The sequence below is a fragment of the Ursus arctos genome, unplaced genomic scaffold (assembly GCF_023065955.2).
Source record: "Ursus arctos isolate Adak ecotype North America unplaced genomic scaffold, UrsArc2.0 scaffold_8, whole genome shotgun sequence".
NCBI lineage: Eukaryota > Metazoa > Chordata > Mammalia > Carnivora > Ursidae > Ursus > Ursus arctos.
In genome coordinates this window covers 60,249,842-60,271,517 of record NW_026623100.1, presented here as the reverse complement: position 1 = coordinate 60,271,517, position 21,676 = coordinate 60,249,842, and the positions used below count along the sequence as shown (strand labels likewise).

Below are 21,676 nucleotides of genomic sequence, written 5' to 3'. Positions count from 1 at the left end.
GGCTCAGGAGCGCAGCTATGAGGAGAGGACGTGCGAAAGAGGCGCAGCTCGGTGCTCAGCTGCAGGCCCGCAGGGGTGGCAGGTTTCTGGACTCAGCCTACCCGCCGCAAGCTTCCATGCACCAGCTGCGGGGCCACAGGTCCCACTCAGTCATAGTTCATATAGTGGCAGCGTCAAAACCAGATTACTTTCCTTATACTTTTTAAAAAAGTTACTTATTTATTCTATTTAGTCATGTATGTGTGTAATGCCTACACCCAACCTGGGACTTGAACTCACTTTAGGAGTCGCATGCTCCTCCCACGGAGCCATCCAGGCGCCCCAAAACTTCCCTTACACTTTAATTCATTCTAATAAAAAAGACCTATTCTCTGCGGAGGTGGTCCTTGTGCTGGCCAACCCCACTTCACAGGGTCTCTAACTTCCTGAAATGGTACCCGGATGTCGGTAGCAAGGGCCCACACGCATTTTGCATGAAGTACCCTGGTTAGGTAGTCAGGAGGGCTCTGATCCAAAAATATTTAGGAACCCAAGCCGTAGATTCCTATTACCTGTTGGCAGGACAAGACGGCTGCTTCCAGTTGAGTTTTAATCTCAATCCTCAGTGGGTGATGCAAGGGGACTCCACCTCCCCTCAGGTCTTCTACAGCCCTTGGCACCGCCCCTTTAGGGCGGGGCTGAGATCGACCGCGCCCTCCCACCCGCCCCTTCCATGCTCGGGGCGGGGCATCTCTACTGGGCATGCTCAGTACTAAGGACGTGGGTTGGCCTCCTAGGCGGAAACCAGAGCTGCGTGTGTTTTTCCCAGGGTGTCCCGCGCTGCTGTCATGGCCGCGTCCATGTGACGATGTTTGCACATGGACTTCTAGGGCTGTGGGTGTATTCACGGGAACTGTCGCCACTAGGTTTCGGCATCTTTGGACCCTCTTCCTTTCACTTTTTTTTGTTGACTCCCGTGTGACCCTCGTAGAACTCATTTTGTCTGCAGCTATGTCCAGGGTGAAGTGGATACCGGAGCTGGCAGTTTTGAGGGGCTTCCCCACTGAGGCTGAGCGGCAGCAATGGAAGCAGAAGGGAGTCGCCGGTTCAGGTGAGAACGGCGAACCTGCCAGGAACTTAGAACAGCGTCTGGACTGTGAGGGGAGAGTGGTGCCCGCTGGGTTCTCATTCCTCCTTGTTTTGTTTAGTTTTTCTGCCGCAATCTAGGTCATCCCTTAAGATTTTGGATTGTTGCATCGTTGATGTGGTGGGCGGGGTCCTTTGGCCTCCGTGCTTGTCTTTACCCCAACCTTCTCACCACCTAGGTTCAGTGATAGCAACGATGGCCGTGTCAGCTACTTTTCTAAGTCCTTAACATTTATTGTCATTTAATCCTTATAACAGACGTTTAAGATAGATCTAAGTTTAATACCATTTTGCAGGTGAAGACGTTTAAAGACAGATTGTTTTCCGTAATTTATTCCAGGTTCCACAGTTGATAAGCAGAAAGGCTGAAACGAGGCAGCAAAGTTGTAATTTTTGCGAACAGTACACATTTACCGGAGAAGGAGGTGTTAAAAGCATATTTACTAGTGATAAATGTGAGATAAAGGCACATCTGGTAGTGAGATTTAGGCCGGACCCGGAAGAAAAATAACAATTTAGGACAGTATCTAAGTGGTGTGTGTGTTTGTGTGTGTGTGTGTGTGTGTGTGTGAACACCCAATAGGTGCTTCAGGAGAGAGGTAGTTCTTGAAGTCTGGTGATCTGGAAAAGTTTGGTGGAAGAAGTCAGACATGAGCTGAATTTTGATTAAAGGGTAAGACAAGTGGAGAAGAGCTCTGCAGGAGAAATCACAGTGTAGAAGTGTGGAGGTAGGAATGTGCATGGGATATTAGGGGAACAATGAGAGAACCAGCTGTTCTCAGAGAGAATGGTGGGCGTAGGAGAAGGCTATTTTAGACCCCTGATTGTGGAAACTTTCTGTTGTCAATAGGAATCTTTTTGAATTCCCAGAAGGGTGATAATATTTACTAATGAGGAATATTATTCCTATGTCTAACTTCTACCTTGCTGCTTATTGTGTGGATGAGCTGCTAATTGTAGGAGAAGTGATGTTCATAGAATAATGGGAATTTGCTCAATGCTTGTGATTAATGTATAATAAGCTTTCTAAGGATATACTTTTTTTTTTTTTTTGCATACTGAAGTGATAGACTTACCTAATAGTGTTATCCTTTACAGTATGAAAAAGATTGGTCTTTTGGGTTATTGGACTAATTTTTTATATTGCAGAGAGTGGATCTTTCTTACAATTGCTGCTAGAAGGGAACTATGAGGCCATATTCTTAAATTCATTGACTCAAAATATTTTTAACTCAACAACGATGACTGAAGAAAAGATTGACAGCTACCTGGAGAAGCAGATAGTAACATTCCTGGATTACTCAACAGATTTGGACACAATTGAAAGGTAGAATTTTATTTGAAATTTTCATAGAGAAACAGACTGAATATATTTAATAGTGCTTTATAAGTGTAAGACAGTGGTTTTAGCCGTTGTTGGACAACTTGTGCTCCCTGGTATGGCAGCCACTAGTCACATGTGGTTGTTGAGCACTTGAAATAGATAGTACAACTGAGGGACAGAATTTTAAATTTCATTTAATTGTAATTAAATTTAAAAGAGCCTTATGTGGCTTATGGTTATAATATTGGACATTGAGACATAACTTGTTCAGATTTCAGAAATTTTGTTTTGTAGTACTTGGATAATCTCTATAAATGTTGGTTAATATTTTACATTTTTCTTAGTAAAACTGAAATGAAATTGGTTGTGGTCGTACAGTGGTTCATATTTGTTTTTTTATTCTCATATGCAGACAACAGCTGATATTCCTAATTGGTGTAAGCGGTTTACAACTTTTTGTTCGGAGTAACTGGACGGGGCCTCGCGTTGATTTACAACCTCAGGATTTTTTGCCATCCATTTTGTTCCAGCAATTCAGTGAAGTATGCTTCTTGGAAATGTCATATATAGTTATTATTGTGTTTTTTTTTCTTTAGGAACTGGTCTTTATAAACTGGAGTTAATAGTAGGTAGGAAAAAAATATGCCTTTCTAGCTTGTACAAAATGTACTAAGAATCCTTGGTCATCAATCAGATTTTCAAGTGATTCCAGAGGGTCCACTGTCAGGAATGGAATTAGAGATAAGTGTTAGTAATCTGATGGTAGAGGGGCTCCTGGCTGGCTCAGTTGGTAGAGTGTGCAACTCTTGATTTCAGGGTTGTGCCCCACGTTGGGCATAGAGCTTACTTAAAAAAATAAATAAAATGGGGGCGCCTGGGTGGCTCAGTTGGTTGAGAGTCTGACTCTTGGTTTCAGCTCAGGTCATGATCTCAGGGTCATGAAATTGAGCCCGGTGTTGGGCTCTTTGCTGGGCATGGAGTCTGCTTGAGATTCTCTCCCTCTCCCTCTGCCCCTTCTCCTGCTTAAATACTCTCTCTCTCAAATACATAAGTCTTTAAAAATAAATAAATAAATAAAATATATTTTTAAAAAGCTGATGGTGGGGGTGGAAAGAGAAGTAGAAAAGCAGCCATAATCTGACAGCCACAGTAATTAGCTCTGTACACGTCAGTGTAGTGAGTCACTATATTATGTTGCAGTAGATAATTGAAATTCATAATCCTGGCCCTAAATCATTATTGAAAGCTTAAAAGATCTTCTGTATCTTATGTCTAAGAAGGGAATTGAATCTGCACTTTACAGAGGTTTTCATCCAAAGTGATTAAAGTAAAATCCCAAAGATTGTGTCACTTAAAGAGATATGCTTCAGTTGTCCAGAAATTTGCTTATATGGAACATCTCACTCCTTCTGTTATTGTGTATGAAACAGTTTCTGCCTTTTCAGCCCTGTAGTATAGGTTAAAAATTCACCAAATAGTCAAAGTCATAGTGTTTGCTGAGCACAGATATGTGGGGCAAGTGCTTACTTCACGTGTTCTATCAATTTGAGTATCCTAGAGATGAGAAGATGGAAGCTCCCAGTGGTGAAGGAAACTTGTCAGAGGTCTTAGAGCTGGATAATTGGAAGCCACATTTTCTGGGTCCAGATCCAGCCCTCTTTCTACTATACTAGTGGAGAAGCACCTGTAAAGTCAGGTAACAATTCACGGCAGTACAGAAAGAGGTTACATGAGAGATTTGGACTGTAAGAATGTTGAAATTAACCAAGAGATGTGGGGAATGGGAATTTTGTCAGACAGTGTCATTGGGAGTGGACCATGAGTTGAACTGAAGGATGCTGAGGAAATGGGCAGGTGGAGGGGAGCAGGAAAGGCAGTCTGGGTGCAGTCACATGAGCAGAAGTTCAGATGGGGGAAGAGTGTGGTGTTTGTGGGAGCAGGATGTTTTGAGCCTACTGGAGAAGCATCGAAAGTTCAGACTTCATGGGATTCAGGGCAGATTGTAAGGAAACTTTGAGGCCTTGATTTTAGTTGTTTTTTTTTTTTTTTTTTTTTTTAATTAGAACTACCTTATACATTCAAAAAGCATATGAAGTGTATGCAGTTTAAATAATAAAACTCCTTTGTTCCCGCCACCCAGCGTGAGAGAGAAATACTAGCAGCGTTGTAGAACAGAGCTTCCTGACTGCTGTTCCCCAGATGTGGAGCCCCTCTGCCATCTCAGTGTCTGTGTGGGGCCTGGTCTGGGGTGGGGAGAGCCTTTGAACTGGTCTGTTCTGGTCGGCAGCATTTGCTAGTTCCCTGCTGTGCACTACTAATAATAACGTCTTCTGTGTGTGCCGTGACTTGGAAAGGGTTGGAAATACTGCCTTAGAAGGTCCCCTGCACGTGCTTTCCTGATGGCGTCCCTGGCCCCTCTCTTCCACGAGCCAGTCCCATGAATTTTGTGTTAACCATTCCATTGCTTTTCTTCATAGTTTCAGCACCTGTGCAACTCTAGAAAACATACTGGTTTGGTTCTGCCAGTTTTTGAACTTTTATAAAATGAAACAAACTGTATGCATTGTTCTGTGACTTGCTTTGCTCAATGGTATGTTTTTGAAAGGATACCATTATTCATTTTTACTGTTGTAGAGTATTCCAGTTGTATGACTGTACCAGCATGCGTGTGTCTGTTCTACTCTTGACAGCCGTATGGTACTTTTTATTTTTTTTTCCCCCTTCATTAAATTACATACAATGCTATTAGGGACACATCTTTCTGGAAATCGTTTGCAAGAATTTCAAAGTATAGCATACTGAAGAAATGACTGATGTAGTGTGCTAAACAGAGGAGCTGTTTTTACTGGCCTTCGGGCTGTAGGTGACACCATGAGGGCTGAGAGGATGATCTTTTATTTTTTTTTATTTTTTATTTTTTTTAAAGATTTTATTTATTTATTTGACAGAAAGAGAGACAGCCAGCGAGAGAGGGAACACAAGCAAGGGGAGTGGGAAAGGAAGAAGCAGGCTCATAGCGGAGGAGCCTGATGTGGGGCTCGATCCCATAACGCGGGATCACGCCCTGAGCCGAAGGCAGACGCTTAACCGCTATGCCACCCAGGCGCCCCAAGGATGATCTTTTAACACCCTTGTAAGCCCTTCAGAGTTGGGAAGCTCTGCTGCGGTATATATATCCGTGAGTGGAGTTGCTATGCTCTAGAGTATATGCACGTTCAGCTCTTCTTGGTAATGTCATCTTGTTGTTAGTTTTTTTTTAAGATTTTATTTATTTATTTGTCAGAGAGAGAGCACGAGCAGGGGCAGAGGGAGAAGTAGACTCCCCACTGAGCAAGGAGCCCAATGCGGGACTCGATCCTAGGATCCTGGGACCATGACCTGAGCCGAAGTCAGACACTTAACTGACTGAGCCATCCAGCTGTCCCTGTCAGCTTGTTTTTAAAAGGAATATTCAGTTTATACCCTTTATCAGCGATCTGAGAATTTGGAGGGTAGGGCGAGTTGAAGTTTTTGAACACGTCAGTATTTTCTAATTGTTGTTTTCCTGCGCTGATTCGTGTTTCTTAGCTCTTTGTGCTTTGTGAAGCACAAATATTTGTGAATATACTTTATGGTCATGGAGTATGGTGACCAAAGCCAAATTTATTTTTCCTGCCTTTAACTTATGGCCTTGTCATTTTTAACACTGACATCTGGTGCTAAATGGTCTTAATGAGGAATAGCACTGAAGGTCCATGTCTGAGCAACATTGGTCACCTCTCACACAGAAAGGTCGATCTTAGTAATCTGGTTTTATAGTAAATTTATCTGTGGCTTCCAGATGTTGAAATTTTTTTTACTGTTATAAGTACTTATATTTTTACATGTCATATGCTGTCTTGACTGAGGAATTGTTCTGAAGAATCATAACCTTTGCTTTTTCTGTTTTTATTGAAAATATAAACAATCCTCTTTAAAAATGGACCGTTTCCCCAAACTTCTGGAAGCACATTTAGAACTCAGTTGGAATATCAGTGTTATATCTTGGGGGTAGGCAGAGGCTGATTCACTTAAGCAGAAGACAGAAAACCATTTCATTTTTTCATGATGATGCAAGGTAGCACTGGGAAGAGAAGCGTATTTATTTGGCTATTCATACATTCACTTGTTTATTTATTATTTGCCTTGATACCATCTCCAGATAATTTTTTTAAAAGATATTATTTATACCTTTGAGAGAGAGAGCGTGTGCACACGTGTGACTGGGGGAGGGGCAGAGTGAGCGGGACAGACAGAAGCCTAAGCAGACTCCCCACTGAGTGTGGAGTCAGACAGCAGGGCTCCATGTCACGACCTTGAGATCATGACCTGAGCTGAAATGAGGAAACAGACGCTTAACGTACTCAGCCATCCAGGTGGCACCCGTCTCCAGAGAATTTTGAACTGAAGAGTAGGAAGTTTAGTAACCAAGCCCTGGCTTTCAGTATCAGAGGTAATGATACCCAGGTGGTGTACCATGGGCTATCTCTTTGTGTAATTTTTTTGTAGACTAAATTACTTGTTACTTCATCTCTAGGGATTTCATTTAGAAGAGAATGCTCTAAATTGTGCTAGAACAGTTAGATGTGTTTCTCATTTAAAGTGATTAGACCATGGGTGGTTTTTTTTTTTTTTTTTTTTTAAGACTTATTTATTTGAGAGAGAGAGAGAGCGAGCGAGCAGGGCAGGGGCAGAGGGAGAAGGAGAGAGAGAGAGAGAGTCCTTAAGCAGACTCCCTGCTGAGCACGGAGCCTGATGTGGGGCTCGATCTCATGACCCTGAGATAACGCCCTGAGCTGAAGTCAGGAGCTGGCCACCCAACCAACTGAGTCACCCAAGTGCCCCGGATTCTTTTCTTAAAGGTGTGTCATATCTTCTTGTACTTCACCAGTTTGGTTTGGACTTTGGGCAATAACAGTGGCTAAATCTTTATTTTGACATCTCTGTATGAGAAGAGAACTCGATGAGGCTGCCGGTATAGTCTGGGCACATTAGGCAGGTTCTTTCCCGAAGTTCTTAAGTGAATATATCCACTGGTGTGTTGAGCACCTCCGCTTGGAGCACTCACAAGACACCTCGGGCTCATTGTGTCTCGGACTGAACTCACAGTGAGGGTCTCCTGTACGTGGGGCCTCTGCTGGTGTCTCTGTGTCATTCGCACGCCACTGTAAGGTAGTGGTCCCAGTCAGAAGGCAGACGTGATCCTGGCCCTGTCTTTGCAGCCTTGCTGATGCTTGGCGTAGTCCTGAGCCTTGCCCAGGGGCAGGAGGAGATCTGTGCGGAGGGCGGCATGGCGTGGTAGGAAGAACATTGGTTGGGAGTTGGAAAACAGGCTGGAATCTCTGTTCAGACACTGACTTCTGTGTCATTTTCAGCTGCACTTAACATTTGTATCTATTTCCTTCTAAAATTGAGGTAGTTGTAATAACTTCAAAATAGTTTCTTTTTCTTTCTTTTTTTTTATTTTTAAAGATTTTATTTATTTATTTGTCAGAGAGAGTGCCCAGGCAGGCGGAGCAGCAGGCAGAGGGAGAGGGAGAAGCAGGCTCCCTCCTGAGCGAGGAGCCCGATGTGGGACTTGATCCCAGGACCCTGAGATCATGGCCTGAGCCGAAAGCAGTCATTTAACCGACTGAGCCACCAGGCATCCCTCAAAATAGTTTCTTAATTATTGAAATTAAAGACAATTCCTATGCCCTAGTGTAGATAATGGTAAGCTTTCTTTGCAGTTTGTTGGTGCTCTTTCATGTCAAGTCTTTATTCCTCTATTATACTTCTCGATGAAGAAGGTAGGACAGTGGATGAACCCATAGCTATTACTTTCTTGGCCGTATTGAGTACTTTAACAACATATTGAGCCAGGCACTGGCATTATTTGGATTATTTAATTTAATCCTTACAAGAACCCTAGAAGGAGTGGGTTCTGTTATTTCATTTGGTAATTAATGAGACGTCAGTTAAAAAATGTACCTACACCCACAAACTAATAAGAGGTGGAAAAAGGACACTATCTTGTGTCTGTGACAGTAGAGCCCATGTTCCTAGTGGGTAAGCATTCCTGCTGTCTGTTTTGTGGCAGCTGTCAAAATTATACCGTACACATCTTAGAAAACACAGGTGGGGCACCTGGGTGGCTTAGTCGGTTAAGTGGCTGCCTTCAGCTCACGTCACAATCCTGGGGTCCTGGGATTGAGCCCTGCATCAGGCTCCTGCTCAGCGGGGAGTCTGCTTCTCCCACTCCCTCTGTGAAAGAAAAGAAAAGTCAGGTGCCTTGTCCATTGCAGAAAATCTCTTCAGCCAAGAAGCAGACTTTTCAAAGGCATCCCTTTTTTTTGCAGCCTTCTGTTCCCACGGGTCCATGGTTATATGGCCACTCAGCATTTGATATGTCAGACCTTGTTGGCTGTTTGGCTTAGGAATTATGGGGCAGACCCGTTTGTAACGACATTGCCAGCTAATGAAGCATAAGTGAAGTGTGTTTAATGTACGTACTTTAATGTAGGGATGCTTTTTATTGAGGTGCTCTTGTGTTGTAAGCAAATCTATAAAGAATGAAGCCTCTTCGAAGCTGGCATTTTCTTGCTTTCACTGTTCCTCTAAAGTGCAAGCATCGAGGTGGCCGCGTGTTGGGGCGGCTGGCATTCGTGGGTCCCCGGGGGCATTTATAATGTTAGGATTCTGTCCGGTGCCAGTTGCTGTGTGATAGATTGATGTGTTTGTTTCATAGCAGAAAGAACTGGAAAATAGGTTACTACAAGACCTGTAAAGATTAATATTTTGTTAAATTAGGTCATCTTGGCTTACTTTTTTTTTTTTTTCCAGGTCAAAGGACTGGATGCAGTTGTTCTCAATCTGCTTATTCTAGATGGTGAATCAGTCTACAGCCTGACTGCAAAGCCTGTGCTGCTCTTGTTAGCACGAGTTATTCTGGTGAATGTAAGACATAAACTGACAGCTGTTCAGGTGAGGAGGGAAAAGAAGGCCGTTGGTCACCCCCAGGGCCGACTTCTGTGCTGAGTAGCATCCGACTTCAGGTGTGATGCTGACAGTGTTCTGCTGTGTCTTCTAAGTCTTCTTTAGGTAGTTCACTTTAAAATCTGATGAAAATAAACAAAAACGTTCTCCCTTTGTGAGATTCATCTAATACAAAATGATATTTTATTGAGCCCCTTTTAAAGGATTATATAGACCGTATGTAGGTGTACGTGTGCGTGAATATAAATGTTCAGTACTCTTACCCCGTGGATCTTAATTACTGTTTCCTGGCTCACATCCTACCTTGGTTCGTTATTCCGGTTGGATGTAGTAGAGCGTTAGTTGAATGTCTGTTACATCATTTCTTAAAGATTATTTATTTATTTAGAGAGAGCATGTGCGTGCACACGTGCATGTGAGCAGGGGGAGGGGCAGAGGGGAGAGACAATCTCAAGCAGACTCCCTGCTGAGTGTGGAGCTCAGTACAGGGCTTGATCTCAGGATGCTGAGATCATGACCTGAGCCCAAATCAAGCGTCTGACACTTCAGGGACTGAGCCAGCCAGGGGCCCCTGTTAAATTGTTTCTTTATAAATGAAGAATCATATACTTTTCACATGTCACAAAATATTCTTTTGTGTTTTTTTCGGTGGTTTAAAAATGTACAAACTGGGAGCACCTGGGTGGCTCAGTTGGTTAAGCATCTGCCTTCGGCTCAGGTCATGATCCCAGGGTCCTGGTTTCGAGTCCTGCGTTGGGCTCCCTGCTTAGCAGAGAGTCTGCTGCTCCCTCTCCCTCTGGTCCTCCCCCTGCTTGTATTCTCTCTCTCACTCGCTCACTCTCCCTCTCAAAAAAATAAATAAAATCTTAAAAAAATATATACAAACTGTTGGTTCTTGGGCTGTACAAAAACAGGGTGGTTGCATTTGGCCTGCAGACTATAGCTAGCTGACTCCTGTTCTAATTGTGGCAACTTGACCCATGTTACCAGAAATAATAAATCTAAATTTTATATGAAGCCTCCCAATTTCTAAGTATTGGTTGAAAAATTTTGAGAAACACAGTTTTCAACTGGCAGAATGTAGATTTGGTCTGTACTGTGTAAGGGCTTATTTTCCTAAGTATTTCAGTTTATACAAAGGAAAGGTAAGAAGGCAAGTTTTGCCTTTATCACTGACTGCCATGAAAGCCAGAGGAATTGGAATCTGTTTTTACTAGAAGGAGTTTTATTAGAAGGGGTTTCAATATGTCAGAGTAGACATAAGGCCTTATCTTTGATTTTTTAGCCATGTTAGCTTGAATTAAAAAAATTTTCCAGAGTTGATCTGAACGAAATGCTCTCTTATAGAATGACTAGTACTTGGCTCTAAAGAAAGTATTACCAAAACACAGGGCTTCCAAGTGGCATTATTTTCTTTCTAGTGAGACTAGAGTCATTAATGAGTGAGTGAGACAGTTTTAAATTTTATTGGTGGAAACCTTTCATCAGCAATATGTTAAGCATTATTTTTTGAAGCTTTTATTTATTTATTTTCGAGATAGAGTGCATGCAAGCAGGGAGGAGGGCAGAGGGAGAGGGACAAGCTGACTATACTCTGAGCACAGACCCCGACACGGGGCTCAATCCCTCGACCCTGAGATCATGCCCTGAGCCGAAATCAAGAGTCAGACGCTTAACTGGCTGAGCTACCCATGTGCCCCTGTTAAGAATTTTTTAACAAAAAGATATATGTACTGTCAACTTAGGAGAACAAGTAGGTATGTGAGCTGTTCATTGTGAATGTCGTACTTGGTAGGGTTGGAGAGACAAGGTGTTTGAATTGCTTGGCAGATCCTAAACAACTTTTGACCTGGGCTTATAACCCTGTTTTCTTGTTAGATGTCACCATGCAAGGATCGCTTTGTGCTGAAATCTTGCCTTTCAGTGAAAACATGAAAGTTCTTTTTTCTTTGGATCTTTAACATGTCATTTTCTAAATGATGATATAAAAATGACTCTTTGACAAGTGAAGATAAAACGAAAGAAGTGTCCTCTACTTATCCAAGTTAATTTTAACCTTTTAAGTTAGCTCTGAATAGGCTTACTTGTAAAGGATGTTATCAAGTTGTTCATTACAGTATTTCTGTGGAACTGTAAAAGAAGGCGATTTTCCCCCAATCCTCTAATCTGTGGTATATAGGCTGATGTTAGTAGTACATAAATGTTGAGTTAAAAGAGTCTTGGCTTTGAAATCAGACCAAAGTTTGTCTGGCTCAGCTGCTTAATAGCTATGTGACGTTATGCTAGTTAATTTCTCTGGAATATCAGTTTCCTTATTTATAATTATTTTAAAAGCGGTAGGCGCCTGGCTGGCTTGGTTGGTAGACCGTGTGACTCTTGATCTTGGGGTTGTGAGTTCAAGCCCCATGTTGGGTGTCGAGATTACTTAAAAATAAAATCTTTAAAAAAAAAAATGAAATAAGGGCAGCCCTCTCGGGTTCTCTCCCCTTTTGGGAGCTTTGCGCTTTCCCTCCACTATCGCTTGATAACCCTTGCTTTGCTGCCTACCACTCTGCCTGTTCTACCTCTCGTTTTCAAAGTGATGTGACCAAGAACCGTGGGCACAGAAGGAGGAAAAAATCCCGTAATAGTAACTTATTTACATACTGATTTTTTTTTTTTTTTTGCTAAGATTGTGTTATGTACTACTTGTCTAAAATGAGGGTAAACAAAAATACAACTCATTTCTTAATGCTATCTGGATATTTCATTTCAAACTACGAAATATTATTATAATATCTTTCATTTTGTGTTGAAAGACTTAAGCAATCTGAAGTCCTAAGTCAGTTTTCTATTAGGAATGTGATTATTTTCTCTGAGAAGATATTCTACCAACTGTCCCCAAAATTGATTCAATGCAGAAAACTTCATTGTTCTTTAGAGAACTATTTTTAAGGTTGTTGTGTAAAGATGAAATTTTAGCTCAGGGTTAGAGAAATGGCCAAGGATAGGGTTAAGGTCATGGTTATGTTCAGGTTTAGGATCGAGTGGGTTAATTAACTAGAGACCTTATGTTAGGAATCGTTTTTTGAGCCTTATTCATATCACCTTACATCTTTAGGCCCCATTTTTTTCCTCTGAAAAATGAGAGTGGGATACAGTTATTTATTTATCTCCAATTTATATAACAAAGTGGATTTTAAGAGCCCAAACTCTCATCAGCATTACAAAACTGTAAATGCATAGGATTTAGAGTTAAAAAAAAAAATCTGCATCTATGTTCTGATTCCACTGCTTAATCACAATCTGAACCAGTCTCTGACTCTGGCCTCTGAGTCTCCCTTCCTTCATCTTTAAAATGAGGAGAAATAAATTAAAAAAAAAAAAAAGAGGATAATAAGTGGGAAAAAAAAAACCCAAAATGGAATTAGCTGGCAAATTTTTTTTGGGTGCCTTTTTAGTACACTTATGCTTCCTGCCTTCTAGGAGGTTATTAACTAACATGACTTTCTAATCAGAACATTCTGTAATAAGTGCTAAAATCAGGAGACGGGATCTAGAAACGAGAGCAAGGCTTTAAGTTTCTTTTTTATTAATGCCTCAGATTTTCTATTAAGCAGTTCTTGGCAAATAGAAAGGGGCACTTTTATTTTCCGAAAGAAAAATAGGCTATGCTTTCTCTATTTTTTTCACACTCCTCCTCACCCTAGATAAAGACTTTGGCTTAAGAGGTAATGTATAGATCTGATGTTTAAAGGTTCAGCATCTGATGTTACGTGTTTTCTTCTTTTTTTTTTTTAAAGATTTATGTATTTATTTGAGAGAGTGCATGAGTTGGGGGAGGGGCAGAGAGAGAGAGAGGAAGCAGTCTCTCTGCTGAGTGGGGAACCTTACGTGGGGCTTGCTCCCACGACCCTGAGATGATGACTTGAGCCGAAACCAAGAGTGAGATGCTTGACTGGCCGAGCCTCCCAGGCACCCCTGATGTATGTTTTCCTAAAAGGGCAGTCTCTTTGACTGGCTCTAAATTCCTGTGCCTAGAAAAGGCAAGAGTATGCTGCCAAACCTGAGTGGCTTGTTGCTGGCAGCAGTTATGGATTTTTCTGGGGGAGGAGAATGGCACTGAGGTAGCAGAAGAGAGACTTGCTCTTTACTGTATGTGCTTCTGTATTGGCTCATTGCTGTTTTGTTTTGTTTTTTAAATAAGGATAAAGTTTTTTTAAAAAAACATTTTATTTATTTTTATTTAGAGATAGAGATCGCAGGTGAGCGGGAGGAAGGGCAGAGGGAAAGGGAGAGAGAGATTCTCAAACAGACTCTGCACTGAGCGTGGAACCCAACGTGGGCCTCCATCTCACAACCCTGACATCATGACCTGGGATGAAACCAAGAGTTGGATGCTTAACCGACTGAGCCACCCAGGTGCCCCAGGTGTTTTTCTTTAAGAGTGAGAGAGAGAGAGAGCGCTCATGAGCAGGGTGGGGGGGAGGAGAGGGAGAGGAAGAGAGAGAATACCACCCAGTGTGAGCCCATCATCGGGCTCCATCTCACAACGCTGTGATCCATGACCTAAGCCAAAATCAAGAGTCAGGCACTTAACCAACTGAGCCATCCAGGTGTCCCAGGATCAAGTTTTTTATTTTATCTTATTTTTTAAAAGATTTTATTTATTTATCTGACAGAGAGAGAGAGCACAAGCAGGGAGAGTGGTAGGCAGAAGGAGAGGGAGAAGTAGTTCCCCGCTGAGCAAAAAGTCCGATGTGGGGGGCGCCTGGGTGGCTTAGTCGTTAAGCGTCTGCCTTTGGCTCAGGGCGTGGTCCCGGCGTTCTGGGATTGAGCCCCACATCGGGTTCCTCCATTGGAGGCCTGCTTCTTCCTCGCCCACTCCCCCTGCTTGTGTTCCCTCTCTCGCTGGCTGTCTCTATCTCTGTCAAATAAATAAATAAAAATCTCAAAAAAAAAAAAAAAAAAAGTCCGATGTGGGACTCGATCCCAGGACCCTGGGATCATAACCTGATGGTTAACTGACTGAGCCACCCAGGCACCCCCACCCCGTTTTTTGTTTGTTTTTTTTTTTTTAATAGTGATCAAGTAAGAACAGCACCAGACAATAGAGAAAAACCTACTGTGTTCTCAGACTGTGCATTAGTCAAGACGATGTATGACAGTGCAGTCTCTGTCCTCAGAAATGTTTGGGTCAGGTGGAGTTAAACTCTTGAAACACAAGAGCCGTCCAATGTGGTGCTAACTTCTACGGACAGTGTTGAAGTTCAGAGAAGCGAGAGACCAATGTATGCAACCCTCGTGGGAGAAGGCTTCGTGGGACGGTTTCACAAGGATGTGGAAGGGATTGTCTTAGTTTTGGGAAATATTTAAATCCAAGGTATTTCTTACAGTGTAGTTTGTGCAATATATTGCTTTGAGGAGCATATAGAGATGTGCAGGACAGGACTTCTTATCTTACTGGGTGGATGGTGGACAACACTGAAAGCCAGGATTGACCTCCATGAATGCAGGGGAATGTGTTTGCAAAGGATGTAGTACAAATAATATGCTAGAATTTCAGAGGAGGGAAATATTATCCCGCCCTCCCCCCTCCCCCCACTGCACACTCTGCCTCCTGGCGGTTCTTGCTGGAGCTCTCTTGGAGGAGCTGCTGTGTGGATCGCGGTGCTGAGGGGGTGCCACAGCGGACGAGGATAATGACAGCAGCAGACATTTTAAAGAAGGAGATATTAAGTTCTAAAAGGCATCAGGAAGCCCATGTGGCTAAAAATATAGGTTCTGAGGGGATGGAGGAGGCATGTTATTCTTGTGGAAGAGGGAGAAACGGATTTGGGTATTGTTACCAAGGACACAGCTGTGGATGGATAAGTTTGTTGAAGAATAAGTTTAATTTCACAGATGTTAAAAAATTCTAGGGGCGCCTGGGTGGCTCAGTCCTTAAGCATCTTCCTTTGGCTCAGGGCGTGATCCCGGAGTCCTGGGATTGAACCCCGCATCGGGCTCCTCGGCTGGAAGCCTGCTTCTTCCTCTCCCACTCCCCCTGCTTGTGTTCCCTCTCTCGCTGGCTGTCTCTCTCTCTCTGCCAAATAAATAAATAAAATATTAAAAAAAAATTCTAAACACTAATTTTAATTAATGTAAAAATGTTTTTTAGAGGGTCTTTTATTTTCAGCTTACATGGTGCTTTCTTTCCCTAGAGCTTGCCGTGGTGGACTTTGAGATGTGTGAGTGTTCACCAGCAGTTACTGGAGGAGCGCTCCCCGCAGCTCTCTGCTCTTGCTGGAGACTGTATCGAGGAAGGTATGGGGCAGATTTGGTTGGATGAGGTCATGCAGCTCCAGGCTAATTTCTCGGCTGAGGCAGTCCTTTTTAGTTTATTTATTTACTTTTTGACAAATAATAGTAACTTTCTGGTTGAGGTTGTTTCTTTTTTTCCCCTTTATTTCTGGGTGTGGAATATCACAAATTATTAGGGTGTCAGATTATAGAATTTCTTTTTGCCTTTGAATTTTAAAAGAGGTATTCACTATCATTTATATTACCTATTTAGAAAATGATTTGTTCTCTACAGGTTACCATGATTTTATCACAAATTGCTTAGAAGTATTTTAGTATATTCTTTGTTCTTTAATCTAAGAATCCTCTTTGGAAACAAATGTGAACTTTCTTTATTTAAAAAAAATCCTTAACTTTCCTTACTTCCCCTTTTTGAATCATGTACAAATGTTCATTTTATCTAAGATTAGCATATGTTTATGTATTTCTCTCTTAGAACAAAAAAAGATTGAGAAATTAATTTCAACCAAATTACCTAGCTTAGTAATATTTATTACTGCATAAACTAACATCATCTCTAGTGTATTCTGGTCTAGCTTGTTACTACATAGATGTACCCTCAAAGGAAACAGATTTCAGTTGGAGTAAATTGTGCCAAATTACATGCAGAGTAGAAAATTACTTATCTGCTGTCCTTTGAGCACATGAAGAAAGCCTTTGTTTTTTAACATTTGGCAGAAAATACATTTTACTATGGATGATAGTAGGTAGAGAGGCATTTTTACATTTTATATTATTTTTTATTATATGTAATATACATATATAAAAGTACCTAAAATCTAAAGTATAAACCACACACCTCTGTTAGTGCCCCCCACTGCCTTTGTTACAGATGCCTTTCACATTTCCTAGGGAAGCATTTTGAAGAGGAAAAATCTTGGGTACCTTGACACTTGGTTTCCCTGGGCTTTTGGAATGATTATTCTTAGCAAAAGTTGCAACACAAAGCAAAACAAAAACAGATTCTCTTGTAGTGAAGAAGCACTTACAGATGAACTTGGGCTTGGTAACGAACTTCAACGAACTTCTGAGTTACAGAGAAGGGGTTTGACCTCTGGTGTGTGTGTTTCCAAAGCCCATACTCCTTTCACATAGCAAGAGTATGTATGGCATTTTTACCACATTTCAGTGACTAATGTTTATAATTGATTATGAAGAAAAGAAAAAAATAATCTTTAAGTGCCATTTTAAAAGGGAAGAACAATATGGTGTGCTTTAGAGAGAATTCTATTCTATGGGGTAAAATTAAGTTTCCAAACAGAAAGAGTTAACTAAGATCTGGAAAATATGACGCTTAAGTGACTCATTCCCCAAGTGGTCTTGATTCTTTTCGGCAATATATTTCAGCATATCATTTGCTTTGCTTACAACTAAGCATTTTTTATGTTGCTGTTCTAGGCTAATCAACGACATTTTTCATTTTATCTAGTCATAAATTGGTCCATTTTGGCTATGTTTAGGTAGGTCTGCAGATAGTCTTAAACTGCAACATTTCATAAAGTCTTATTTTAAAAAATGTTTTATTCTGGGATTGGGCCCAAATGTTGACCAAGCAGTCAGTTATAGCTGAAATATTGCTCAGTGTCCAGAGAAGGATATTATATTTGAAATGTTGCCCTTGAAGGATCATGAAAAAGTTGGCAGGATTTTTTTTAGTCCATGAAGCAAAAGTGAGGATTTCATGAACAACTGTGATCTTTATATTTTTGTCCAGGAATGTGACATCAGTACAATGTAATGGAATAGAGCCCATCAGAATGTCAGCATAACTTTGCTGGACTGATCACATCTATGAAAGGAGTAAGTTAGAGTCTTGCAGACTGCGCTCCTCAGTGTGATTGAGGCACTCTTTTGGATGTCACGCCAATGAAACCACGATTCTCTAAAAGACTGCTTAGGGGCACACACAGCCATTTACTGTGGGAGCCGATACTGCAAATGCATTTCATGTAGTGCATGAAATGTAATATTGCAGTGTCGCTGTTTGAAGATGAGCTTATGAAGAAGTCTGTCTGAGGGAAGACAGGTCGAAATGCTTTGTCCGAGAGTTCTGCTGTAACATCTACAGGCAACTCTGTGATTCTAGGTTAGATTGTTTCCATGTAAAAAGAGCTGATCAAGAGATTAGTCTCTTGGTGACTGATGAGCGCACTGATTTTTTTTTTTAATTGATACTTTAGAATGAATGTTATTAAATATTCTGGATATGATTAATTATAATTATCTGTAGGGATTTCACTTTAATGTAGCATTAAAATAATCTTATAAGAAGGGATTTTGGGGGGCGCCTGGGTGGCACAGTGGTTAAGCGTCTGCCTTCGGCTCAGGGCGATCCCGGCGTTCTGGGATCGAGCCCCACATCAGGCTCCTCCGCTATGAGCCTGCTTCTTCCTCTGCCATTCCCCCTGCTTGTGTTCCCTCTCTCGCTGGCTGTCTCTATCTCTGTAGAATAAATAAATAAAATCTTAAAAAAAAAAAAAAGAAAGGATTTTGGTTTTAGCATACATTTTAAATGCACTAGGTGACATTTGCATCCAGAAGGTCATGAATATTCATTTCCATGGAGAACCTACTGATTTATTAAAATAATAAATATGCGTCTACTAGGTTGACATGCTCCTCTCTTTATTTAAACCTTGAGTCATCCAAAGCTCAAAACCGTGTGTTCATAGTTGACTCATTGTTTTCCATCATACTGTGCATCTGGCCAGTTCTTAATCTTATCAGTTCTTCCCTAAGGGTCCCATGTGCCTCCTTTTCCATTCCTACAGCTCTTATCCTAGGCCATGTCCAAAATCTTTAGTTTGGAAAGGCCCTTTAGAGATTATTTTGTTCCGCTAACTAACTCATTTTACAAAGAACTGAGACTCAGATTACCCAAGAGCCAGACCTGTGATCTAGAGTTTGTAACTCCAAATCCTGCCCACTCTTCTTTCCATTACATTTCTGCAACTGGTCAGTAGGGCAGAATTCTGATATCTAATAACGATAATGCAGTTCATGTTTCTATAGTGCTAGCCCCATGCCAAGCACTGTCCTGCATCTTTCAATACATTAACTAGTTTATTCCTCACAATAACTGTATGGGATAGAGCTGAAGAGTTGACAGAGGGTGGTGGGGTGATGCATATAGTGTGTGTGTGTGTGTGTGTGTGTGTGTGTGTGTGTGTGTTTAAACAGCTTTTTTGAAGTATAGTTAACCTGCAGTATTTACTCATATTTTAAAGTGTGCAGTTGATGACATTTTATAAATGTATACACCTCTGAACTGATCACAATCAAGACAGTTAACAGAACATGGTGTTTTAAGATCTGGCTTTTAGTTTCTACTCTGTCACTGGCTCCCTGTGTGACCTTAGGCAACTCATCTGACTTCCAAACCAGGGATTCTTTCCGTGTACAATGATCGTTGAATCCTTTCCAGGTATAGAATAATGTGATTCTTCTTAGGCCAGCTTTCCACTCATCCTAATGCTGGAATCCATTGGAAGATTGTATCCAAAAGAGTTATTTCCTCTTTCCTTGGGCACTTTCCGAAATTACTTTGAGAGAGAATGCATTCCATTGTTAGGATCCATAATTGCTGCAAGTGCTTCCTTTTATTAATTAAAAAAAGCTGTGATTTTATCACTGACAACTGCTAGCCGGAGAGCTGGGCTGCCCGATATAGTAGCCACTAGCTATCTGTGACTATTTGAATTTAAATAAAGTAACATAAATGAGATAAAAAATTCAGTCCCTTAGTTTCACTAGCCACATTTGAAGTGCTCCAAAGCCATGTGTAGCCAACGGCTACAATTTGGACAGTGCAGCTAGAGAATACGTACATCATCAGAGAAAGTTCTATCGGACAGGACTGCTGTTGAGCAGCGGACAGTGACTGGGTAGGTCTCTCCTTCTGTATGACCAGCGCCCCAGTTACGTAAGGCCGCCATCACTATCACTCCACATCTGAAGGCTTGCACCTGACTTACAGGCTCTTTCTTGGCCTTTGTTCCTTCTCCCTCATCAGTACTGCATGAGGTACTTTTTCTAGACACCAATTTCATGTCACCTTTTTTTGATTAGGATAGCCTTTAATGATTTCCAGTTTTACCTTTGACTTTATATTTTGTACCCAATTTCGTATTTAATAAAAATTGTTTTTGGAATGCTTGCTCTGTTTCAGTCCCTGTGCTAGGTGCAAGGGATATCAATGAATGCAGTAGGCAGGGGCAAAAATACAAGTAGAAACAAGGGCATAAAGAGGAAGGAGTGAAGCAAAGGATGTGGTTAGTCTAAACCTGAGAGATCAGAGAAGGCTTCACAGAGTGCCTCATGCTTGAACGGACTCTTGAAGAATGAGTAAGAATTTATTGGGTGAAGTTGGAAAGGGCATATAACATGTACAAAAGGAGACAGAGACTTGAAACGTCTTTGTGCATTTGGGAATTCCGGTAGTTTCAAATAGCCAGAGTAGAGTGAGGGTGGGTGGGATGTCAGGTGATGAGGTCGAACAGGTAGGTAGGAGCTAGGTCACCGGGACATTGGACTTTATCTTGATAGTAGCCATCAAAGGGTTTTTGAGTACTTGTGCAGTCCTGGGATATTTGTTGAGCACCAGCAGTGATAGGTGGTGCACATACAGCAGTGAACAGGAGCCGTGCGGAACCTTCTTTTGTGAGCCTTATGGTCTAGAAGTGAATTGGAGCCAAATTTCTACCCATCTTTCAAGGCCTGTCCTTCTGAAAACTTTTGTTCAACTATCCCAGCCTTACGGATTTCCCCTCTTTGGTACTTATGGTCACACAATCTCGTATCACATTAACAGTGTATTGAATAATGATTATGTGTCTTCTCTTCTAAGCTCTTCTTCTCCCCCATCCTCTCATTAGGGAAGATCAGGGCTTAAACCTTGTTGTAGGATCTAGCACAATTCTAAGCATCTATAATAATTCAATAGATGTTGATTAAAAGTCATAGGATGGGAGGGGGTGGGGGAATGGGATAGGCTGGTGATGGGTAGTAAGAAGGGCACGTATTGCATGGTGCACTGGGTGTTATACGCAACTAATGAATCATCGAACTTTACATCAAAAACCAGGGATGTACTGTATGGTGACTAACATAATATAATAAAAAAACATAAAAAAAAAAGTCATAGGATGGAATAGGGGGAAACCATTGAGAAGGGGAGAGAAGCAGGAGAAGGATGGAACATTGGAGGGACAGCAGTAGGAAATCAGCTTGAGAAGTATGGAGATCAGGGAGGAAAGAAGTTGTTTTTGTTTTTTTGGTTTTTTTAGAGGAAATGAGTTTGAGTTGGCTAACACTTTCCTGTTTTGACATGATGTCACAAATCTGTGAAGGCTGGCTTATGATTATGAATTCTTAGGATATATTTTCCACCTTCTTCTAGTGTCATTTTTCTTGCTGACCTCTTCTGCACGGCAGACTTACCTCCTTTTAACCTTCAGTGAAGATACAGTTCTTTGGGTTTCAGCTTCAAATGGAGTCTCGTGCTAGATTGGCTACTCTGGGTGGTCCAGGCCTCCTCGTCTTTTGTCTTTGGTGTTTTTTGCAGCCATAAAAATGAAATTCTCAGGTCCCTAAGCTGTGGTAGTTAGCTTTAGGGCAGGATATGGAGTCAGTACATGCTTAATTCCTGAGGTTCAGTTTTCATTTAGTTTTTGTTCTCTGTGGATTCCTTTGTTCTCAGCACAGTTGTTAACATAAAAATACATTACACATTTTATTTAATTATTTATTTACTTATTTTTACACAGACTTTATTTACTTGATTGAAAGCCTTTTGGTACATACAGCATTTAATACAGTTGATGTCGGCTTTGTTCACACTGACTCCGATGAATTGTGCTTGGGTTTTCTGTGCTTGAGGCTCTGCTCATTTGCTGCTGTTGCCTTTGGTTTGTT

At 41.4% G+C, this 21,676-nt stretch overlaps 1 protein-coding gene and 1 long non-coding RNA gene across 3 annotated transcripts in view; one reads left to right on the top strand and one right to left on the bottom strand.

Moving 5' to 3' along the window:
- The window catches only part of LOC113241103 (uncharacterized), a 69,323-nt gene extending 68,664 nt beyond the window's left edge, over positions 1–659 (bottom strand). For both annotated transcript variants that reach the window (XR_008958315.1, XR_003311440.4), the window contains exon 1: positions 552–659. This is a non-coding gene — a long non-coding RNA (uncharacterized LOC113241103). The remainder of the gene's footprint in view (positions 1–551) is intronic.
- Positions 660–753: 94 nt separating this feature from the next.
- The window catches only part of TTC27 (tetratricopeptide repeat domain 27), a 169,225-nt gene continuing 148,302 nt past the window's right edge, over positions 754–21,676 (top strand). The window contains exons 1-5 of the mRNA XM_026478659.4: positions 754–1,090; positions 2,275–2,452; positions 2,862–2,991; positions 9,290–9,430; positions 15,625–15,727. Coding sequence (XP_026334444.3) covers positions 991–1,090; positions 2,275–2,452; positions 2,862–2,991; positions 9,290–9,430; positions 15,625–15,727 — 652 coding nt within the window. The 5' untranslated portion in view covers positions 754–990. The remainder of the gene's footprint in view (positions 1,091–2,274; positions 2,453–2,861; positions 2,992–9,289; positions 9,431–15,624; positions 15,728–21,676) is intronic.